Source organism: Pholcus phalangioides, unplaced genomic scaffold (assembly GCF_987345545.1).
Source record: "Pholcus phalangioides strain wild (caught in Gottingen) unplaced genomic scaffold, Ppha-v1.0 ptg000010l_1, whole genome shotgun sequence".
NCBI lineage: Eukaryota > Metazoa > Arthropoda > Arachnida > Araneae > Pholcidae > Pholcus > Pholcus phalangioides.
In genome coordinates this window covers 3,106,875-3,129,438 of record NW_028301603.1, presented here as the reverse complement: position 1 = coordinate 3,129,438, position 22,564 = coordinate 3,106,875, and the positions used below count along the sequence as shown (strand labels likewise).

Sequence of the window (22,564 nt, the reverse complement as noted above, 5' to 3'; positions counted from 1 at the left end):
AAATAACTATATCAATAAAATTTATAGATCGCAAAAGAAAAAATAATAGCATTTTTTTAAATTTTTTATCTCTCATTACTTAAATTATTGTGGTAAAATGTACTGTACACTTTGATTTATACTAGCAATTTGTAATTTAGACTAACAGAGCAACTGTTAGTCTAAAGCTAGAAGTAGCTATAAGTAGCTTTTCTGCATAATAGAACTCTCTATTGCACATTAATTTTACATAGACATCAAATTTAAAATTTTAGTATTTTAATTCTTCATCAGTACTTCATGATACAACTACAAAGTAACCTCGAACACTTTTGACTTGGTGGAGGGGCCCTGGGCAGGGAAAAGTAAATAGAAGATCTCAACTTGGGAAAGAATGTCTAATTTTTTTCAACAAAGATATTTTGTTTAAATTTCAAACCCTAAATTAGTAGAGCCCATGCTTTCTATGATTATTTATTATCCGTGCCCGTTGCACTTTGACTTGATTAATTTGATTCTTCGGTTTACATAATTTTTGATTTCCTTGCACTATGTGTAATCTTTAATGTATGAATACATTTTGGTTTTGCCGGAGATGCCCTGTTCCCCCCCCCCCGGGGGTGGGGGGAGCGAAGTGCTTACGTTTCTTCTTGCGACAGAGCCTGGGTGTCTCGCAGTTTCTCTAGTAGATCCCATGTAGGAATGAGATCTAGCTCGAACAGTCCCTAACGTTGCAAAAACCTTAGTCGGCAAATGAACTTCCCCAGCGTAACTTTCGTTACTTAAACTGTTCCGTTTGGGTATATAGGATTTTATGGTGACTTTTAAGCATATGGCAATGCTGTTAACAAACTCTCTTTTTAATGGGAGCCATAAAAATAGTCTGTTCCACTTTCTCAAATTTTTTCATAGTGACGAGTTAACCGAAATTAGCGACGAGTAAACGACGGTTTAATAACATTGTTGTCTATGAGAGGTGGAAAGGCCTGAAGAAGAATGACGACTTAACCGGAGTGACGACTTATTAGGGTGACGACTTAACGAAGTTTTACTGTAGTTTCAGAATTAATGGAAAATTTCAAAATTAGTTTCAGAATTAATGGAAAATTTCAAAATTAGTTTCAGAATTAATGGAAAATTTCAAAATTAGTTTCAGAATTAATGGAAAATTTCAAAATTAGTTTCAGAATTAATGGAAAATTTCAAAATTAGTTTCAGAATTAATGGAAAATTTCAAAATGAGTTTCAGAATTAATGGAAAATTTCAGAATTAGTTTCAGAATTAATGGCAAATTTCAAAATGAGTTTCAGAATTAATGGAAAATTTCAAAATTAGTTTCAAAATTAGTTTCAGAATTAATGAAAAATTTCAAAATTAGTTTCAGAATTAATGAAAAATTTCAAAATTAATGAAAAATAATTTGTAAAAATTTTCTAACATAATTTCAGAATTAATGGAAAAATTCAGAAATAATTTCAGAAAAATCGATAAAAAATTTCAGAATCTCCGAAAAATAATTGATGAAAAGTTTTAGAAGTAATTTCGGGAAAAATCCCTCAGAATTAATGAAATTAATGATTTCAGAATTGTTGAAAAAGCCTCAATGAAAGAAATAGTTTCAACACCAATGCACAGATTCTTCAAAGAGCCCCTTTAAATCTATTCTGTCAAAGAGTAAAAAATAATAGGATTTTTGGTGGTCATAGCTGGGATACTTTGGCGCGTGCCAGAACTAGGTGGGTGTAAGGTGCCCGCGCCGCAGGTTACTTAAGTAATCTGGGGAGGAATTCGCTATGGGCCATTTAAGTGATGTGAAACTGCATTGCGTTTCACTTAAGTGATATTTAAATATGTTGCGGGCCACTTAAGTGATCTTTAAATATGCTGCGGGTCACTTTAGTGATCTGGGACTATGCCGAAGATCACTCAATCGGTCTATAAATATGCCGCGAGGGCCTATTTATAGAGCTACTCTAGAACTGCCCCACTGGTCACTCAAGTGATTATGTGAATATGCCCTAGGTCTTTTAAGTGATGTGGGAATACGGTCAACTCCCGTTTTAACGAATACAGTTATAGCGAAAACCTCGTTTCAACGAAAACTTTTCCAATCTCTCCAGATAAATTTGCACAGGACCAATGCAAAAATCTAGAATTCGTTTATAACGAAATATCGTTATAGCGAAGCGATTTCTCCGGTCTCTTGAAGTTCGTTATAACGGGATTCGACTGTATATAGTTCACTTGTACAAGATTAGGTTTGGGGTCTCGTCCCCACATCAGATGGCTCCGAGGACCATATTGGCCCATGGCCATGGTCTGAGCAAGCATGACGTAAAGTGACTCGAAACCTGGTTAACGGTCACTATTTTTAATTATGCATATACACTTTTAATAAACATATATATTGACTCGGCAATGTTCAAACTAATGTGATAATTTGATAATTCATGCAACTTTTATATTCCATGCAATCTTTTTTTTTTCTGCGCTAAATTATTTATTCATTTATGCGCGACCCCATCTTTTCTTTGTTTCATTTTATGCCTCGTATTTATTAGCTTGTAGATGGCGCTGCTGTTTTATTTATATATTTTTTTATACATTTTTTATTTATGTATATAACTATCTTTTTCTTTTTCAAGTGTCAAGTTCATGAATAACCCCATGAGGTTGATTGAAGTTGAAAGTTACTGGCCGCGAGTTATGATTCACTTTCGGGGTGCCTTTCTGCTGCACCCTTGAAATTCAGTGATATCACATTTTCCCCTTCTTTCTTCTTCTTCATCCTCAGAATAATTATATTCAGGCATGAGGATGTGGTAGGTTAGAACAATCAGTGAATACGGTACGGTAAATGCGATGAATCCAGTTATACTATGCATAACAACCGGTTGCTATGCGTAATCGCCGAGCATTTTGGTAAGTTTGACCAATTTCCCTAAATTTATCACTTTTACCGGCGATTATGCATGAAACCCAAGCGTCGCGTCGTTGGTAAACATGATGAATCGTACTATATGATAAATCACATATATATATTGTGTCATTATATCGAGATACAATTGTAAAATTTGATATGATTATATCGGGGTCCGACTGTATTCATCACACGTACACTGGACTCATTTGTAATTTTGTCATATTTATCAAATTCAGCAATTACACTAGGGTATTATGCATAATCACAGATAAAGGCGATAAATTTCAAGTAATTATAAAATTTACCAACGACGCTTGTGGGAACAATGCAGATTCACCAAGTACAAGTGATAAATTTATCAAACTTACCAAGACGATTGGTAAGTAAGCATATTAACCGTTTATTTATTACGATACATTTACTGTGAGAAATACTGTATATGTCATTTGAATTCGAAGCACCAAAATTATGAAGTCTCACTGCTATGTATACATAATACCCAAGCGTCGTTGATTATAGTTGAACTGTAATTAAGGTTGTTAAATGAAGTTCATACGCACACATTATATCGGGGTACGATCGTAAAATTTGAAAAATAAGGTAGTGGGTGGGATAATAAAATTTTTTAAATAGGATTTCGTTACATCGGGGTCCGATTTCAGAATTTTTCAAATAGGTGGTATTTCGGGGATGTTGAAAAAAAATTCGTTAAATCAGAGTTCATTATATACGTTTCAGACTCTGGCTCACAATTACGATCGTATTTAATGGTCGTAATAATAAATCTTATTACGGCAATGGGACCAATTTATCATATTCACCAATGTGAAATGGTGATGATTCATAATTACCGGCAAATGAGATGAATTTAGTACGATTTATCATTTTTACCAACGACACTAATAGCAAGGCCGTTGCGAGGTGCCGAAATGTGAGAAAATGACCGAAAAAAGGGAAAAATATGGCCAAATCTATTGTTCTATTACTTTGGTTCCCCCCACCGAAATGAATGTGGTTCTCCCCCCCCCCCCCCCACGAACGAAATTTCTGGCTACGGGCCTGGACACTAGGCTACTATGCATAATCGAGGGTAAAAGTGATAATGATTTTTAGCATTTATCAAATTTACCAATGACGGTTGAGTATATAATGCATAATCACGGATGGAAATTGATAAATTTATGGAAATTCATCAAACTTACCAAAATGGTTGGTTATTATGCATAATAACAGGATTTATTACACACATGTACCGTAACATATCCCTATTTTGTAAAAATTATATATATCCGTTAATTTGCCCTAAAATTAATGTTGTATTACAAGCACATGAAAAACTTATTAAATCGATATCCTCCATATATGGCTTCGTTTGCACAAAAAGATCCTCTCGAAGGATTGATTGTGTATAAGGCCAGTTGGGCCTGAAGAAAAAACGCTGTGCTTACTCAACCATTTAAAGTACCATAAAATAGGTGTTAGGGGGTGCTTCAAAATTTTTTCGAGATCTGGCGGGGGGGGGGGGGGGTGCCGAGAGACAAAATTTCAATCTCATTTCCAAGAAGCCTCTATTCATTTGCCACTAACATGGTTTTTGGAATGAATTCCCTTATAATAGCAATAAATGTATAAAATGAGAGACCGGCTGTAGGCAGCATGATGTCTTTTTTTTTTTTTATCGGAGATCCGAAAAGAAATTTTTTACGATGGACATTTATTGTGGCCGTTGCTCCAAGAAGAGGAATCGCTCACTCTCTCTCTCTCTTTCTCCTATTTTTTCTCCATGTCCATTCATTGATACAACTTATAATACTACAAAGCAAGAAATAAAAGAACACCGACGGTCCACTTAAAAAGTGTTCTTTTTATTTTTGGTGCACACCCGGTGTCATCAATGGTCATTGAAAACATTATAGCCTAGGGTTTTGTTACTTCGAAAAGAGTCCCGATTGGTAGGACGCCGAGAAGCAATTAGTCCCCTTTAATGGTAGTTAACGGCAAGGATGTCTCAATGTCACGAAGTTTCGTATACAAAGAATACTATTTTCCTTTCGGCCTTTTTTTTTTTACACTCTGTGGTTCCCACGATATAGTTGGCGCCCCTGGAAATATATTTTCGGTATGGCTGTGAATATGATAATATAATTGGCATTTTTCCATATCTTCTTCTTCTTTGCTATGCAGCCACCTGGTTATGTTTCAGCCACCCCCTATATTTCCATCATCCATTCGCCAAACTAATTTCAATCCAGTTTCTAAGCACATCGCCAGTAACATCTTGCGGAACTCGAGGATGGATTTCATCTGGGCACGTCATCAGAGCCGGATTTCTGGTTTTGCCGCCCTTCTCCTCTCGGTCACTCATTCCTTAAATTTGCTGCCCTGGACTATAGCCCGCTTAGGCGCCCCCCCCCTCTCCTCCCATGTAAATATGCCCCTGGCTCTCAGTAAGTCTTTCGTTCACTCACATGCTTGCATAAATTTTTTGATTACCCACTGATATGCTCCCTCGCTTTTTCTAGCTCAATCCCATGCTCACACACTTTTTAGATCACTCTTTTGGCCCCTCACTAACATAATCCTTCGCACTTTAGATCATTCTTTTCCTCATTCGCATGCGGTTTCGGTCACTCACTGACCTAGTCCCTGGCTCACTAGATAACTCTTGGTGACTCTTTTGGTCTGCCTAGTTTTGACCTGGTTCCTCGCTTTTTAGATCACTCTTATTTTCATTCAGATTCTTACACACTGTTTTGGTAACTGACATGCTGACACACGCTCTAGGAAACTGCTTTGGTCGCTCACTGACCTGATCTCTTGCTGTCTAGGCCAGTCTTTTGGTTACTACTGTGCTCACAAGTCACTCTTTTGGTCGCTCGCCGACTTGTTTCTTCGCTCCCTAGGTCACGGTCAAGCTTATACACTTTCTAGGCCACACGTTCGGTCACTTGACTTTCACACATGATACCTTTGAAATATCTCAGAACCACAAGAGACCATATAGCCCAGGGTTGAGGGAGAAACACTGGTCCAGGACAGTGTGTCTCAAATTATTTTAGCCCATGGCCCTCCTTTGGACCGTATTTACTTCTCGTGGGCCCCTCGTCTTTTCTTGCACCCCTCCTCAAAAGCAGGGCCCTTCCTATTTATTGAATTGAATTCGAACTAAATTTTTTAAATAACATTTTTCACAAATAGGTCAATCCCCCTGAACCCATAGTCCAGGCGCGAATCCAGAGGGGGGGCGGGAGGTATATCATCCCTCCGAAATAGACGAATTATACAGGGGAAAATTTTCCTGTCCTGTAAAATATGGAACAATTTTACGAACATGCATAATACGTACATCGCCCCTTCCAACACATTACCCTGGACCCACGTCTACTCTGGGCTAGTGTCTAGTGAGCTTCCATCTTGCGAGGGTTCTATGCAGGGCCGTTTCAACATCATGGGTTCCTGGGCAAAGTGATGTCCTGCCCGCCCCATACTCAACTGGAAGTAAAAATTTACATATATCATACTTACTCGCGAAGGTCGTAAAAACAGATATCACGTAGGCTTCCTATGAGTATGACGCCCTCGATCTGAAAGCAATAACACTTCATTTTCCCTATCATATTTCACTTGAAAGCTTTGTTTTTGTTTACAGCCGAATTGCAGCACTCCAGTGGCCCCTTGGAATGTCTCAGGACCGCTAAGCGGTCATATGGACTCCAGGTTGAGAAGCATTGCTTTAGAACGTAGGTTTCAAATCAGTGTTCAAACCCCGGGGTTCCTAAAGAGTCACACTCTGAGGTTCCATTAATTTTGCGATAAATGATCAACATCGAAGAAATATTTGCGTTGTTTGAGGGGGGGGGGGGAAGGGTCCGTGAACAGTCTCGTAACCATCCTAAAATTTTTCGGAACTTCGTGATTGGGTGAAGAAATATTGCCTTTTTTTTTCAAAGTTCCAGGATATCTGGAGACGTCGGGTCCGGCGTGGTCATCACACGGAAAAGGTAGTCCAATCAAACACCACGTTGTAATTTTTTTTTCAACAAAATGAAAATTTAGTTCGCTATATCCGAAGTTCGAACTGATAAGGGAGCAGCATCCTATGACACCATAGGTTCCGGAACCTGGGGGGGGGGGGGGTTGGCTGAGGCTGTTTGTGACCCCCCAACACATTATCTATTTTACGACGTTGCTGAGCCCCCCTCAATAATTAATGAACACGCAATGCAACGCACCCCCCCCCACCCCCGGCAATGTTTTCTTCATGTCGACGATGCCTAAAAATTTCATTCCTTGTGAGCGGTATTCGCTACAGCGACGTTCCGCCGTATTCTGACGTTTTCATTGTGCGGGATTTTCGAACTATCATTTCCCTTTTTTTGTAGAAATATATATATTTTTTCATTCCATAACTTTTTATTCTCACCTCTTACAAGAAAAGAAAAAAAAACGCCTTTTCTCTTTGGATTTTTTTCTTCTTTTGGCAGTGAATGTCCCGCGGCTTGTGTTTCTACCCTGCACCTTCCCCCGAGCACGAATTAAGCTCCTCTGATTGGCTGATAGTTGGGACCGCCTGGAGGCACTGCCATCAACTCGGACCAGTTCACTTGCTTCTTTTTTTGTATTTTATATATTACGGCGAACGTTATTTGGCGACTTATGAACACGATTTCTGCACTTGTAAAGCTTCTCTTCGCCATTAAAATATGGTCGGAGAAAAAAACGTCAATCTCCAGACCAGACTCAAAATTTTACGATGGTGACTAGCCCTTAAAGCGGGCCATTAGCCAACAAACAGACTGGGGCCCCGAGTCCGAGGCTCACACTTTTTTGGGGGGGCCCCCTTCTTTTGTGTTGTCCCGACTTTAAAATACTCTGTAGTTGGAAGTGATGTGGGTCGAAATCAGAAAAAGCGTTCTCAGTTACAAAATGTAAAACAAAATATGTACATATAGGGACGGGCTTTTGCGGCCCGGTGCAAAAAAAAAAAAAAAAAAAAAATATGGCCCCCTCTGAACAGGGATTTTCCAATACTCCAGTGTGTCCATGGGTAGGTACTCTGGTGCTCGAGAAATGACTGTAAAACTCCTTCGTAGTCATAAAAAATGCCGTTTGGCAATAAATATGGACATGGCGTCCGCTTCCCAGTGAAAAAATTGCAAGTGCGCCCCCAAGCACTTGAAGATTTGGGGCTGTCAGGGCTAGAAAACATATTATTTACCCAGGCCCTCAACTTTAGAGGTTCTCTATCTTGGACTGAATTTTAAGCCATTGCTTTGCTAAGAAGTTGAAGTCAAAATATAATCAAAACATTTTTATCTCCTTTTGCGGCCCCAAAAAGTTAGCGCCCGGTGCGGCCGCACCCTTCGCACCTGCCTAAGTCTGGCCCTGTGTACATATAAAAATATCTCCGCACTCACAGCAAAAATTAAGGCAAATCCAACTTGAATAGATTCAGAATTTAGGAAAATAACAATTTTAGAATTAAGAAATGAATAATTTAAAAATACATGAAATGAATAATTTTATAATTTATAAAATTTATCATTTCAGAAAAATGAAATAAATTTATAAAATTGAATTACAATAATTTCAGAAATAATATTTGTGGGATAAGATAGTTTTAAGAAATAATTAAAAATTAAGAATTACAAAATTCATGGAATCGATAATTTTAGAATTGATGAAATTGATAATTTTGGAATTGATAATTTTAGAATTGATGAAATTGATAATTTTGGAATTGATAATTTTGGAATTGATGGAATTGATAATTTTGGAATTGATGGAATTGATAATTTTGGAATTGATGGAATTGATAATTTCAGAATTGATAGAATTGATAATTTTAGAATTGGTGGAATTGATAATTTTAGAATAATTTTAGAATTGATGAAATAATTTTAAAACAAATGAAATGTTTTTTTTTTATGTTTGAATTTATTATAATGAATTTATGAAATTGTAAATTTCAGAATTTATGAAACAAATAATTTCCGAATTGATGAAATTCATAACTAGAGATACGTTTAGAATTTATCAGAATGAATAACTTGAATGAATTGATGAAATTCAGAATTAGAAAAATTCATTATTAATGAAAGAAATAATTTTACTGTGGATGAAAATCCACTATAAACGTAAGAAATAATTTCAGAATTAATAAAAATGCACCATGATGAATGGAAGAAACGATTTCAGAATCGATTAAATTTCGGAATCGGTTAATGAATGAGATATATTTAGAATCACATGAGAGGAAATAATTTTTAGAATGGTAGAAAAATTCAGGATGCATAAGATTTCTGAAGAATTTGGAGGTCTCTATTCAACGCTGATCTTTGGGTACAAGCCAACCTAGCCAACACCGTCTATAGCAGAAAGCCTCCCCGCGAAGTTCGTGACGTCACTGAAGGCGCCCATTTCACCTATATTCATTGGATATACTGCAAACAAAGGTAAGGATTTCGCATACGTCGCGGTCTGCTATATACAATGGCTACAGGTGAAATGGACGACTTCAGTGACGTCATAGCTTCGCACGGAGGCTTCCGGCTATAGAAGGTATTGGCCTAGCCCACCTGTTCACTCTACTGCATGCAATTTAAATTTTATCTAGAGCTTTTAATTTCTAAAATATCATAAACATGAATATTATCTAAAGAGATACGTGCAGAATTGAACTTTCGTAGTTTTTTCCTAACTGGATCATACCAGGCGCTGATATTTCACATTACTAGGGTTATGTGCTGGGTGGGGTGATTCAATGTGTGAAAATAGTTAGATCGTCCCGTATTTTACGGGACAGATCAATTTTTACCTACATTATTCGGCTCTTGGAAGGGGCGATCGCCTGGATAATACAGGGCTTCACCACACCCTAGAACGAGACAAGATACATACACGGCCGGCTTTTCCCGATACGGAAAATAATGCCAATTTATTTCCAGTTATTTTTACAGCGCAAATTAAAAAAAAGTGCATAATGAAAAATATATATTTTTTGCAACCATGAGAGATTGGGGGGAGGGCATTTATCTATACCTAATTCTTTACTCACTAATTTTATGAAACTCCTTCTTTCACTAATTTTTTAAAGTTCTCTTCCATTAATTCCGGATTATAATGAAATTAATTATTTTTACTATTTCTCATTTTCCGTTTCATGAGGAATTCCTTCTTTTACAAAACTTTCTGAAATTCTTTCATTAATACTGCATTTTCGCAAAGTTTCAATAGTCTTAAAATTGCGGCTTTCCAACTTTGAAGTGTGAATGCGAGCCGGTCTCTCATTTGGAAAAAGTCTCTCAACAGAGAGCAGGCAGACCCCAACAGCACGTTGCTGACGTAACATGAATATGCGAGCGTTTGCCATTTTTTTTACTCGAAGAAGTAAGGCAGATGGCAGCATCAGCAGGAACACGAACAAGCACAATTCGGACAACATAAATACGTTTGGGCCGCACATACACACATTCCAGCTTGTACCAATTCGTTAGAAATTCCATAGAGGAATGTGATCGAGGTGCATGTTCGGTTGAGTAGTAGTAGTTCTAAAACTGTTTCTTTCATTAATTTTGAATTTTCATTTTTTTCACTAATTTTGTAAAATTCCGTCGTCCATCAATTCCGGATTTTCATGAAATATTTTCTTTCGTCAATTCTGGATTTTCATGCAATAATTCCTCTCAATAATTCTGAATTTTTTTCTTTCACTAATTTTCTGAAATTTTTTATTTTATTAATGCCGAATTTTCATAAAATAACTTCTTTCGTTAATTTTTAATTTTAGGGAAATTGTTTCTTTCACTAATTTTTAATTTTCGAGAAAATTCTTTTTCTCATTAATCTTTAATTTCCGTGAAATTATTTGTTTCATTAATTCTTAATTTTCATTTCTTGTAGTTTTTTACAAATTTTGTGCAATTCTTTCTTTCACCAATTCCGGATTTTCATGAAATAATTTTTTTGTCAATTTTGAAATCATTTGTGTCATTTAATTATGAAATTATTTCTGCCATTAACTTTTTGAAATTATTTCTCTAGTTTAATTAAAAATTATTTCTTGTAATAGTTTTTGAATTATTTTTCACGTAAATTTTGAAATTATTTCTCTCATTAATTCTGAAATTGAAATTTAATTTATACATAATGACAATACTTATAATACAGGTACAAACATATAGCACATTCTAATGTTTTACTAAAGGGATCACACAATGTTTTACTAAAGGGTTCAAATTTTTTCCCTCCATCAATTTTCTAAAATTATTTTTCTCACTAATATTCTGACATTATTTATCTAGTTGATTCTGAAATTATTTTTTTCATTAATTCTGAAATTATTTTTTTCATTAATTCTGAAATTATTTTTTTCATTAATTCTGAAATTATTTTTTTCATTAATTCTGAAATTATTTTTTTCATTAATTCTGAAATTATTTTTTTCATTAATTCTGAAATTATTTTCTTATTAATTCTCAAATAATTTTAATTTAGAATTATTTTTCTTATTAATTCTGAAAATTATTTTCTTATTAATTCTCAAATAATTTTAATTTAGAATTATTTTTCTTATTAATTCTGAAAATTATTTTTATTATTTATTTTCTGAAAATTATTTTTCTTATTTATTTTCTGAATTACTGTGCTTCCTCCCATTAATTTTGGAAAACTTATCTGTTAACTTATCTCTTTTTAAATTCCGAATTTTCTTGAAATATTCTCAATAATTGTGAAATATGTCATACATATAGCCCTCTGGTGGCTCGTCGTCCATGAGCTATTAGCTGATCGGTTTCACCGTCCATTGCATGGTTCCGTTCGGCATATATACGCTCTAGCGAAGGAAAATCTCTATCTCCTCTGTAGCTTAGTGGTCAGAGCACTCGTCCGGCAATCGAGGGACCCGGGTTCGACTCCCGGTGGAGGCAGAGATGAGTTTTTTCCTTCCTTAAAAAATTAACATCGCAAATAATAAATATCTTCACAACATCCAGTCTTCTGTATATCTTGAAATATATTTTAATGAAACATATTATTCTTTTCATGAATTCTCTGAATTTCCAAGGAGTGAGCGAAATCTTATCTTATAACTAGGGGTTCTTGACCCATGGGTCTCGATCCAAACTTGGGTCGCAGGGAATTTCGAGATGGGTCGTACAGAATCCACTTACAGCCAGGGGTTCTTAGCCCATGGGTCACGACCCAAGCTTGATTCGAAGGGGCTTTCGAGATGGGTCATACGAATTCAAATTTACAGTCAGGGATTCTTGAGCTATGAGTAACGAAGTTGATTCGAAGAACGAAGTTTAACCCAAACTTGATTCTTCTGAGAAAGGTCGTACGAATCTATTTACAGCGAGGGATGCTTGAGATATGGATCTTGGCCCAGACTTGATTCGCAAGAGCTTACTATAAACTCTTATACACTTATTATACATATTTTTTTAGATGAGTCGTACACAAATCCACTTTCAGTTCTGTTATAAATGCTGTAATTGCGTCGTTGGTTTCACTAATTTTGAGGGAAAAAAACAGTCCCATGGGTCGCGAAGCTTATCTTGTTACTGATTTTGGATCGAGGCTGGAAATGGTTAAGAACCCCTGTTATATACCATCCGCAGAATAAGAAAAAAATCAGTGTTGCCCTGACTTAGTTATTTTTTAACTAGATCTGGTCTTTTTTTCGGCCATTTAGTTGAACAAAATAGCCATTTAGTTGTTTTTCTTACCGTTTTGCTAGTTATTTTTCCTGTTTAAAAAAAAAAACCCTTACATGTGTAAGTACTAGTACTCTATTATTAAATTACGCGAAAATGCCCGAGAAATACGGGACGCATGGTCATCTAAATAATGACTAAAATTAATTCTGGTTGTTAAGCCCGGTTTCTGATTTAGTGGTTTTTGATGAATAGAGAATCTAGTTCAAGCATCTTCAAACCCGTTGCTCGCGAGCACCACGGTGCTCTCTGAAGCACCCAGAGTGCTCGATGCTCGTGCCCGATTCCGTGCTCGCGAGAACTTGATCAACGTTTTAGTTAAACACTTCGTACGAATCGTATTCAAGGATTGAAATCATCCTGATTTCATGCATCCGCATGTCAAATTTGCCGAGGGTGCTCTTCTTTTGATGACAGGCAGTGCCGTCTTAAAGCATGGGCCTCACAAAATGAGATCTGGTTGAAGTTTTTAAGAATTTTCCACGTAGGGGCCTCAGAAAAATCACTTGGCCCGGGGACCCCATGATGCTCTTAAAACGGCCCTGATGACAGGTACAGTCAGTGCTCGTGACTAGAAAAAAAACTCGAAGACCTCTGATCTTGTTGGAAAATTGTCGACTGTTCCCAAAGCCACTTGAAACTCAATGCATGCAGGTTTGACTGTTCCCAACACTGTTTATTCGGAATAGCGTAGCCGGTCATTGGATACAATAAATACAAACACACAGTGAAGAGAGCGGGGGGGAATAGAACATCTTGGCGACTTATTTTGGCGACGGATCAGTCCCGAAGTTCTCTCTCTCTCTCGTCTGCTTTTCAGTCGTCAAAAGCAAACCCTAACATAAAGAAAGGAAAAAGGAAAAAAAAAAAAAAAAACTCGACTCGCAGGGGAAACTCATCTCTGCGTCCCCACAAGCTGGGACTAGTTAGTTGGGTTTCATTCCTTCCGAACACACAAGCGCTTACGTGTTATTATTATTGTTGTTGTTTTTCGTGGTGGTGGATGTGCTCCGCGCTTATTTAACAAAACTCTTTTCCGATTTAAAAACAAATTAATCTCATCTTCAATTTTCGAAGTTCTTCATCGTATTTAGTTCTAGTTCGTTTTTTTTTTCCTTCTTTAAAATCGAAATAGTAGTAGTAACAATTCGAAAATGAGAGCGAAGTTCAGAACTTTTTCCTACCATCGAACGGCCGATGAGAAGAAACTCTGGAAAGTGTCGTCACTACTAGAAGAAAAAGCAGTTTATCTTCTCGCCTTGGAATAATTCGATTATATTTTTGGAATCGTCATCTTTTTTTTTTTCTTTCCGCCTGTGGAAGAATTTGTTGTTGTTGTTTTTTTTCTTTTTAAGTTTTTTTGTTTAATTCGAAATAATTGCGAAGATGCCATGGATAGGCTCCAGCGGTGTTGTTGTCAGTGGTGTGTTGACTGTTTTGATGATGATCTTATGTCCAGTGACTTGCGCGAAGCTTGGAGACATTTACTGGAATTCGTCGAATCCCATGTAAGTAGTTATATTAATTTCTTAGAAGTATAATTAGCATGTGGATTATCATTCGTTGTGGTCTGTACCGGATTTCCCTATGAGCTGGACAGCATGGCCCAGCCGTAAGGTGACCTGCTTATATCCCACAAGGGACAGAGCGGGGGCCATGTTAGGTGTTTGCAGATGAGCTGGACGGGCTGCAGCCTTTGGCCCGAAGGTCTGCAGGGGGCCTCAGAGAAATCTCAAACTGTTATTTTTTATTTTTTGGAGAAGCTGAAAGATAAAATTTCAACACATTGAAGCAGGGCCGTCTTTAGAGCGTCAAGGTGATTTTTCTTTTTCTGTCAAATTCCCAAAAATATTTCGATTGGATTTCATTTTTTGTGAGCCCCCCCCCCCCCCCACTCTTCGCTTGAGGCTCTTTTTGCACTCGGTTGGGGCTCATGCCTGAAGACGGCACTGCATTGAAGTAAGAAGTTTAGAATTTTGTTACCTCAGATTACAAATGTGTAAAATGCTTTTGATACGTATTAATCCGTAAATTACCATATACTGCATCAAACACATAGAATAGCGACAATTCGAAAGACAGCTGGAGTTGGACAAACTGTATAACGCGCCCCATTACCTTCAATAGCTTAAGTCCGGCCCTAGTCGTAGCTCAGAATGATGCACTTTGACAGCCCTCCACGTGTCCGCCCTCTTTTAATTTATACAGCTAGGAATAGACAGGGGCCTCTTCCTTATAAGTTCGTGCCCTGGGCAAATATGAATATTTGGTGCCCCTTATATGTAGTCTTTGAAGCAGAGGCGTACGCAGGGGAAAGGAGCATGTGCGCTGTGCATGAAATATGCAAAGGGCAGTCTATTTTAGGTCCTCGGAATGTGCCCCGTTTGCCCACTCGATAGGTCCTGGATAGGGTGCACTAACATTGAAATTAGAAAAATGTTGGTCTTTAAAAAACCCATTCACAACTTTTTGTGTTCCTCGGACTCTTTAATAAGATGATGTCTAAGGACCCATTTGCTAATAAAATGAAGGTCCTACTGCAAAATAATATTCAGTACATATAGATGTTTTTTCTATCCAAGTTCACGGACACCTTGGAATTTCTAAGAACCCCTGATGTAGGAGATGTGTGATTGTGTGTGTTAAAAAAAAAAGAGCACTATATCGTACGACTATTCAAAACTAAGCTCCTTGTGTAGATTGCTCCTGCTCCAGGACCACAACTGGGGGGGGGGGGGGTCAGCAGGTGGGTCTTGTACCCCTTGCACTGGCCCAGAGTGGCGAAGAATTCACCTTTTAACTGTTCCTTCCACATCACACGGGGCCCCAAAACGCGCGCTTGCCCCGACTTGATGTGGCTGTGCTGTGCTCCATTGAAATTATGAATTATATTGAAAGGATTTGGTTGAAACTGTAATGTACTAAATTATCGATCAACGTGTGAATGTTTTTCCAATCAGCATTTACACGAGAACCCTATCCTGAATAGACTGTGATCCAAACACTGAATAGACTGTGGACCTTCATTGCGAATCACTCTTAATTTCTGATTTGTTCTGGAAACACATACCAAAGACCCCAGTCTCTCGAACTCGCCCGGTGATTACGGACAACCTTTGATCTGTTTTTGGTTTTTACTGTGCAAAAGTTAATAGAACTTGTGTTGGTTTTGCTCTGCGCCATCGAATTCAGCATCATTTGGGATGAAACATACACGACCCAATTTCTTTCTTATAGGACTTGTCATTTAGGACATTGTCTCTATCATCTAATCATAACAGTCATACTTTTACGTGGTCTGGATTTGAGTATAATGGATCTCTCAATCCGAGAGATAATTGATCGAAATCAACCAATGATTGACATCAAGACATTGATTGATTTCGATCAAAACTCCTTGGCATTTCCGTCAAATTTTTGATAGACTATGCCAATCTCATTTTCGGATTTCTAGAACCAGGAACGCAACAGGGAGAGCTGGCTGGTTTGAGGATCAACTCCGGGATCCAGGCCTGGACTGCTTGCCCCTGCTGACGTACCTAGTTGCGGCCTTGGATGGAGCCATTTACCTGGCCGGTATTAGGCACTATTATGCTGCCAGTACGATGATGGAAGACATTCTTACTGTGGTTCATCAATAAATGCTGTACGCTTACTCTGTAGTCACCCGAGTCTTCCTGGTACAAAGTGCTCTGTATCTAGGGTGACCATGGGGCCCCAACTGGAAACGAAAATTCAGTCTGTGGCCCTGGACTAGTATTCCTTTTGGAACCCCCCCCCCCCCCGTAATTTTTAGCGGAAGAATAATAAGCTCAGCACCCGTCCGTGTTCAGTATCCAGGCCAAAATTCAATTTCACTCCTCTAAATTTCATATCGAGGAGGGAGAATACTCCTTCAAAATTTTAGGTAATTTTTTTATTTTAGTCAAGTTATTTCTTACTGATAAAAAAAAATGTCCATCTTTTTATACCCCTTTTGGATGAGCACTGATTGGCTCCTATCATTATCACTAACCTTGGGTCAACTCAACTTTGAAGAGGTTCAAGTAGACGGTTTTTTTTTTACCGAAAATTGGCAGCCCTTCAAACTTTGTCACCCTGTACAGCTACACGTATCACACGAAAGCCCAGAACTTCAAAAATCGCAAATAAATTTAGACACCATAAAAATTTTTACCTGTGAGAGAGAAACAGGTAAAAAATAATATTTCTTTTGATTTTTCCACGTCACAGTGACCCTCTCGTGTTTGCAGATATGTTGCTATAAATCCAAACATATTGTGATGTTCTCCCATACTCCAATTTAGTAACTACACAAAAAAATTTTATAGGTGCCAATTACCGATTTTTTAGTTCCCACAGTGACCTGGCGCCCGGGATTTGTCATTCCCTGCATAATTCTGACTCGTATAAATACGGCTATCCATTCAAGTAATAACACCCGTTAATTTGGGTAACAACAGTTAACAAGTAGGTTTTCAGTGAGACCCCCTGGCCAGTATCCTCTCTAGCAAATTGATAGTGTGTTTAAATAAGTCAGATTTATTCACGGGGCCACTGGAATGAATACCCGCCAACCTTTTCCATGTACGGGCTATGAACAGTCTCTTCCAATTACTCTCTATGAAAATATTTCGAATTATACAGTATATGAACTTTGAAATGAAATTATCAAAGAAAACTTTGGATAACTCAGAAAAATAAATTTTATTTTAATGTCTATTTTACATGGAAATTATGTGTGATTAATACCAAGTTGCGGTTGCGGCGTGTGAGAAAAGCTGTGGCATGTCTAAGAAAACTTCTTGTTTTCCTGTGGCAGGCTTGTAGCCAGAAATTTTGTTCGGAGGGGTACCACTTTTATTTCGTGAGGGAGGGGGACCAAAGTGATCGAACACTAGATTTGGCCATCTTTTCTCCCCTTTATTGTCATTTTCTCATATTTCGGGGGGGGGGGGGGGACAGACCCACCAAAGTCCCACCTCCGCTCTGTGGGTCATTTTTGTCACCACGGCTCATACATTCCAGCAGCTTTATTTACCGGAAATTACGGTACATAAAAATGACAGCAGTGTGTGTGTCAAGTGATTTTGAAATGCTCCTTAAAGCCAGTCACTCTATTCGAAATCACGTTGGGTCCCGCAGATTATTAAGAAAAAAACCTGGCTCTTCACTGCATATTTCCCTTATATAAATTACATTCTTATCCGTCTTTTTCGGGTACAGTATATGGTGCGATATAGCGCACCAGTGGTTTCACTTGTTATTTATCTTACAATTGCGACGCGTAAATGCGGAACTTTCGATGGTTACGAGACTATCGCACGTAATCCATGTGAATATGCATCTTTTTTCCACTACAAAAATTATTGAAACACCAAATTGAAAGAAAATTAACAGCGAGACCACGGGAAATCGCGAGGAACACCGGTTATAAATTTTATAGAATTATATGATTTTAATCTTTGTTATTGACGATGCTGAGCCGGTCTTACGAGGGTATGTAACAAGTGCGGTCACACCGGGCTATACGTCTTTTTTTTGGGGGGGAAGGGGCTACTCTTGAAATACATTTTTCTATAGCAAACAATGTGTCCGACCTTCAAATATAGTAATCTGGAAAATTGTTTCTTTCATAAATTCTAGAACTTCCATCAATTCTGGAATTATTTCTTTAACAAATGTTGAATTTCCACCAATTCTTAAATTCTGTAGTTTTATCAATTCTGACATGACAACTGGTACAAACTTGTACAAAAAATACAAATTCTGGAATTAGGTATTTCTTTCATAAATTTTGAACTTCCATCAAAATTTCGATTGTGCAAAACCCTGGAAATATTTCTTCACTAAATGCTGAATTTCCATCAATTCTGGAATTTTTTTTTAAAAATTGCTTTTTTATTTTTAAAATCTATAAAATCGAGGCAAAGGGGGAGGAGGGAAGTTATTAAGAAGCCTCTGGGCACCGCTATTATTTTCGCCCCAGGCCCCGTGTCTAGTAAGGGCGGCCCTGTATTGACCGAATCATGTCTCGAACGCCGTGATTGACAATCTCAGTTAATCATTGTCATCAGTGTCCTCTTCTTCTGCAGAAAGCTTCTTTAATCTGAGGAACGTCCTACCATTAGCTTCCATTCTGTGAAGAGCTTATCATCACAAAAGACACTGGATTTCATGGTCTCTCTTTCTCCAAAAAAAACCCCTTTCTTTCTTCCTTGTTGTATGTCACAGATGAGTCTCGAGAGATTATTATAGCCATTTATTTATTTTTTTTTTGCTAGTGCCATCCATGTCCGCCTGTCATGTGAAGTGAATCTTTTCCTTGAGAGAACGACCGCCTGGTTTTCCAAAAAGGTTCCCAAATAGTATAGTGACAAAAACGTTTCGTTACGCGCGTCCACGTTCCCTCTCGTCCCCGTCATCGAAATGCTTGTCTTGGTTTAAACGTCCCCCGTCTATTCTTCAAGATCGGCTTTGGAAAGCCGGTGTTTATGTCCGCTCGATTGAAGATAGTATTCTCTCTCTCTCTTCTCTCTCCCTATGTTATATACACGAATTTTTTTTCGTTATTTTTCTATTCTCCGACTTAAAAGAGACCATGAAAATCACTATCATCGGACAGTCCCTTCTGTAAGAACTTTGAATGACAAGTCCACTTGTCGTGGTTGGTTGATCAAGCACCATTATAAGTTAAAAATCGAATCGATGTCGTTTATGATATCTTTTTTTTTCTTTTTAAATAAACTTCAAAAATTCTGTGCAGTTCAATGTATTGCTGACATGCCGTCGAAACACAGAGGGAGCCTCGTTTTTTTTTTGGTCGTTGGTGATTGCCAGTTAGTCTTTTCTCATCATTATCTTCTATTATTACATCAGCGATAATAATTGTGTCTGATGAATTGTGGAGACTATGCTCAAAATCATAGTTTCCCAACCTTTTTTGTCCCATCGCTCCCTTCTTCAAGAATTTTTTTCTCCCATCGCCCCCAACGCAATATAACTCATAGAATCCTATGTTAAACAGTTAAAATTTATGAAGAATCTAAAATATAATAATAATCTAATAATTCTAATAATCTTAGAATAATCTAATCGTCCATAGAGGGCGCTGACTTTTTTAATGAAAAGAAAATATAAAAAAAATCTTACTCAAACACCATGGCTTCATCCAATGTCTTAAAATTAGAAAAAAATACGGGAAATGAAGGAATATTTCTGTTTGTGAAACAGATTGCAAGTTTTGAATAATGATAATTTTTTTTTAAAATCGCAAAAGAACACACAAATACATGAATACAAATTATATGCAAAATAAAGACAACAGAACAAAAACAAAACATACAATCTGCAGTTCCTAGGGACCTAATCAGTCCGTCCCAGAGCATGAAACTGAAATCGCCAAAGAACATTTCTTAAGCTCCGTATCAAGCATTACAAAAAATGTGGATGAAATTTGAGAAGATTTGAGGAAGAATGGAAGCTCTTAATCTCTCGAATCGAATGTAGACGGTGTCGACCAATCTATTTTGCAATGGTTTTTATGGTGAAAAGCCAAAAATGCATCAATTAACCCCGCCATGATTAGACAAAAAACAGAAGAAATCGCCAAAGATTTTGAAAACCTTGAAAATATAAAAACATGATAATTTCTAATTTGAAATCTCATTTCTGTTGATTTTCTCCCTCAGCATTGGGCTAATTTGCTTTTTTTTTTTAAAATTCATTTCGCCCTATATTTTCCATACTGTACAGTATATTTTAACTGCCTTTGGCACTGATATTGGTATGTTATTATAAATATTAAACTTAAAAGCTGGTGTTTAATTCATTCTGCTCTGATATATTTCTGCACGATTTTTAATATGATAATTACTATATACATACAATATATTTTTTTCGATATAAAATCTATACTACACGGTACGAAACTGCAATCTAATTGTTCCCTGCATTTTCGGATTCCCCTACTTAATCATTAACAATATTATGTGTCGTTGATGTATCCGTTTAAGCGGTCCCGACTGTATTTGGTTTCGCATGTTACCCAGGTGATTAGCAGACCTTCTGGTGAGAATAGTTAATGTTCGAATCCGGCATGGACGTCTTCATGCATCCCAGAAGAATTTTTAAATCTTTTCCTCCTCCAGGCAGAGTGTTTTACACTGTTCAGCAACAAGTCCTAAGCTGACAGGGAATCTGAATCCTTGCAGAGATAGAATCGCTAGCAATTAAAATATCATAACCATAACTTATTAGGGCATTCCCTATTCTTCAAGTGAAGAATGGAAAGGGATTTTGTCGCTCTCAAAGCACGACTATTTTCAGGACTTGACAAATAACAAGCATAGTTTTTCTTCGAGAAAAGTGAACCTAAATAATGGTTTTCGAGTTTTCCCGAAACTTCACGACCCCCCTTTTCATGTTGGACGATACATCATTATGAAATCAGAAAATCTTGTACCATTATTACTCTGAATTAGCGATCAAATACAGAAAATTTAAGGCACCAATACCGATTTTCTAGTCAATATGGCGATTTGACGCATGGGATTTAATAAGCTACTGAATTACACCAATATTTGTTATGGTTTGTTGCACTGTAAAACTTCTATTGCACAGTAAACAGATATGAACCAATACTGTACTTGTGAAACCCGAACCAATAGCGAAAGAATGGAAAAAGTTTAGGTGCAAAATACTTACCTTGGTTCGCACAGAGCATTTTTTCCCCCTGGTCGCTCAATGCGACTGTGCTCTGAGCAACCAAGAGAATAAAGTCTTAAAAATGACCACTAGGAAACAGGTTTCAAAAATCGAAAAAATGATTTACGTGCGATCTGAATTTCGTTGCCAATCACATATCCATTTTTTTTCAAGATAATGGTCCTGATTAATGAAGGGTTTTATCGACTTTTTCGGTACTCGGTGATTTTTCCTGATACAGGCAGGCTGCCATAATTTGCGAAAATTTTTGTGTTGTTCTCAGACTCCGATTTAGTAATCCTATTCAGTAATTAGTAGGCGTACGCAGAATTTTTTCATGGGGTGGGGGGGGGAATTCCAAGTTTTTTTCTTCTCAGAAGGGAGGCTACGTTTTCTTCTGGCAAAATCTCACTATAATCTTTAATTTATCTCCTCTTTGCGTTATCTCCTCCCTCCTCTTTGCGTGCGCCAATGATCACACGTATAAAATTTTTGTAATCAATGCCAATCTTTAAGTCGCTACGGTGACGAAGATCCTGAGCTTCGTGAAATCCTACGATCTCTCTACGAATCCTCTTTATTACAAAATCGTACATCAAGTTTAAAACATAAGAGAGCACCACGGTTACAAAAAGTTTCCTGGTGTAGCCGATCAAAAAAAAGCCAATTCAGCCAATTTCCTTTTTTATATATTAATGTTTATGTGAAATATGGTTCCCAATATCTCCGAAGCGTTTCTACCAATGAGAACAAGACCGCAACTTGAAAGCATTTTATAAGATAGATAATAGCTTGCTGCCTGCCACAAGGGGAAAAGGGGCAAGTTTCGGTTCGATCACTTTTTGAAATGAAATATTTCCGACATGATATGTGCGTGTGGTTTGTACCGGAAATTCGGACATTGTAAAAGCCCTCCCTCCCCTCCCTCGGCATCAACACTCCCATACTGCCTCCGAGTTCAAATTCCGAGATGACAAATCACAGAAATCCCTATGTTTCCGAGAAGGGTTCCCTTCGGAACGGGTATCTTTGGCGCCGGTGCCATCAAAAGAGATTTGATTATCCTTTCGGCTCTTGCCCCCTGTTCCTCCCTACTCTGTTGTTTTCTAGTCTCGAGACCATCGTTTGTTCGTATTCCTTCCTTGCCTTGTCTTTGGTGATAACCGTAAAAGGCTAACCCCCCCCCCCCCCTTTTCAATCTTTTTTCGTTTGGAATTGTTAAACAACGGACGCCGG

The 22,564-nt window shown here is 37.5% G+C and overlaps 1 protein-coding gene across 2 annotated transcripts in view; it reads left to right on the top strand.

Moving 5' to 3' along the window:
• Positions 1-22,564, top strand: part of LOC149080754 (ephrin-B2-like) — a 418,983-nt gene that overhangs the window by 252,875 nt on the left and 143,544 nt on the right. The window contains exon 1 of one of the 2 annotated variants that reach the window (XM_089237445.1): positions 13,507-14,130. The exons of the other annotated variant lie outside the window; for it this stretch is intronic. Coding sequence (XP_089093571.1) covers positions 14,009-14,130 — 122 coding nt within the window. The 5' untranslated portion in view covers positions 13,507-14,008. Of the gene's footprint in view, positions 1-13,506; positions 14,131-22,564 lie in introns of those variants that run through there. 2 annotated transcript variants of the gene reach the window in all.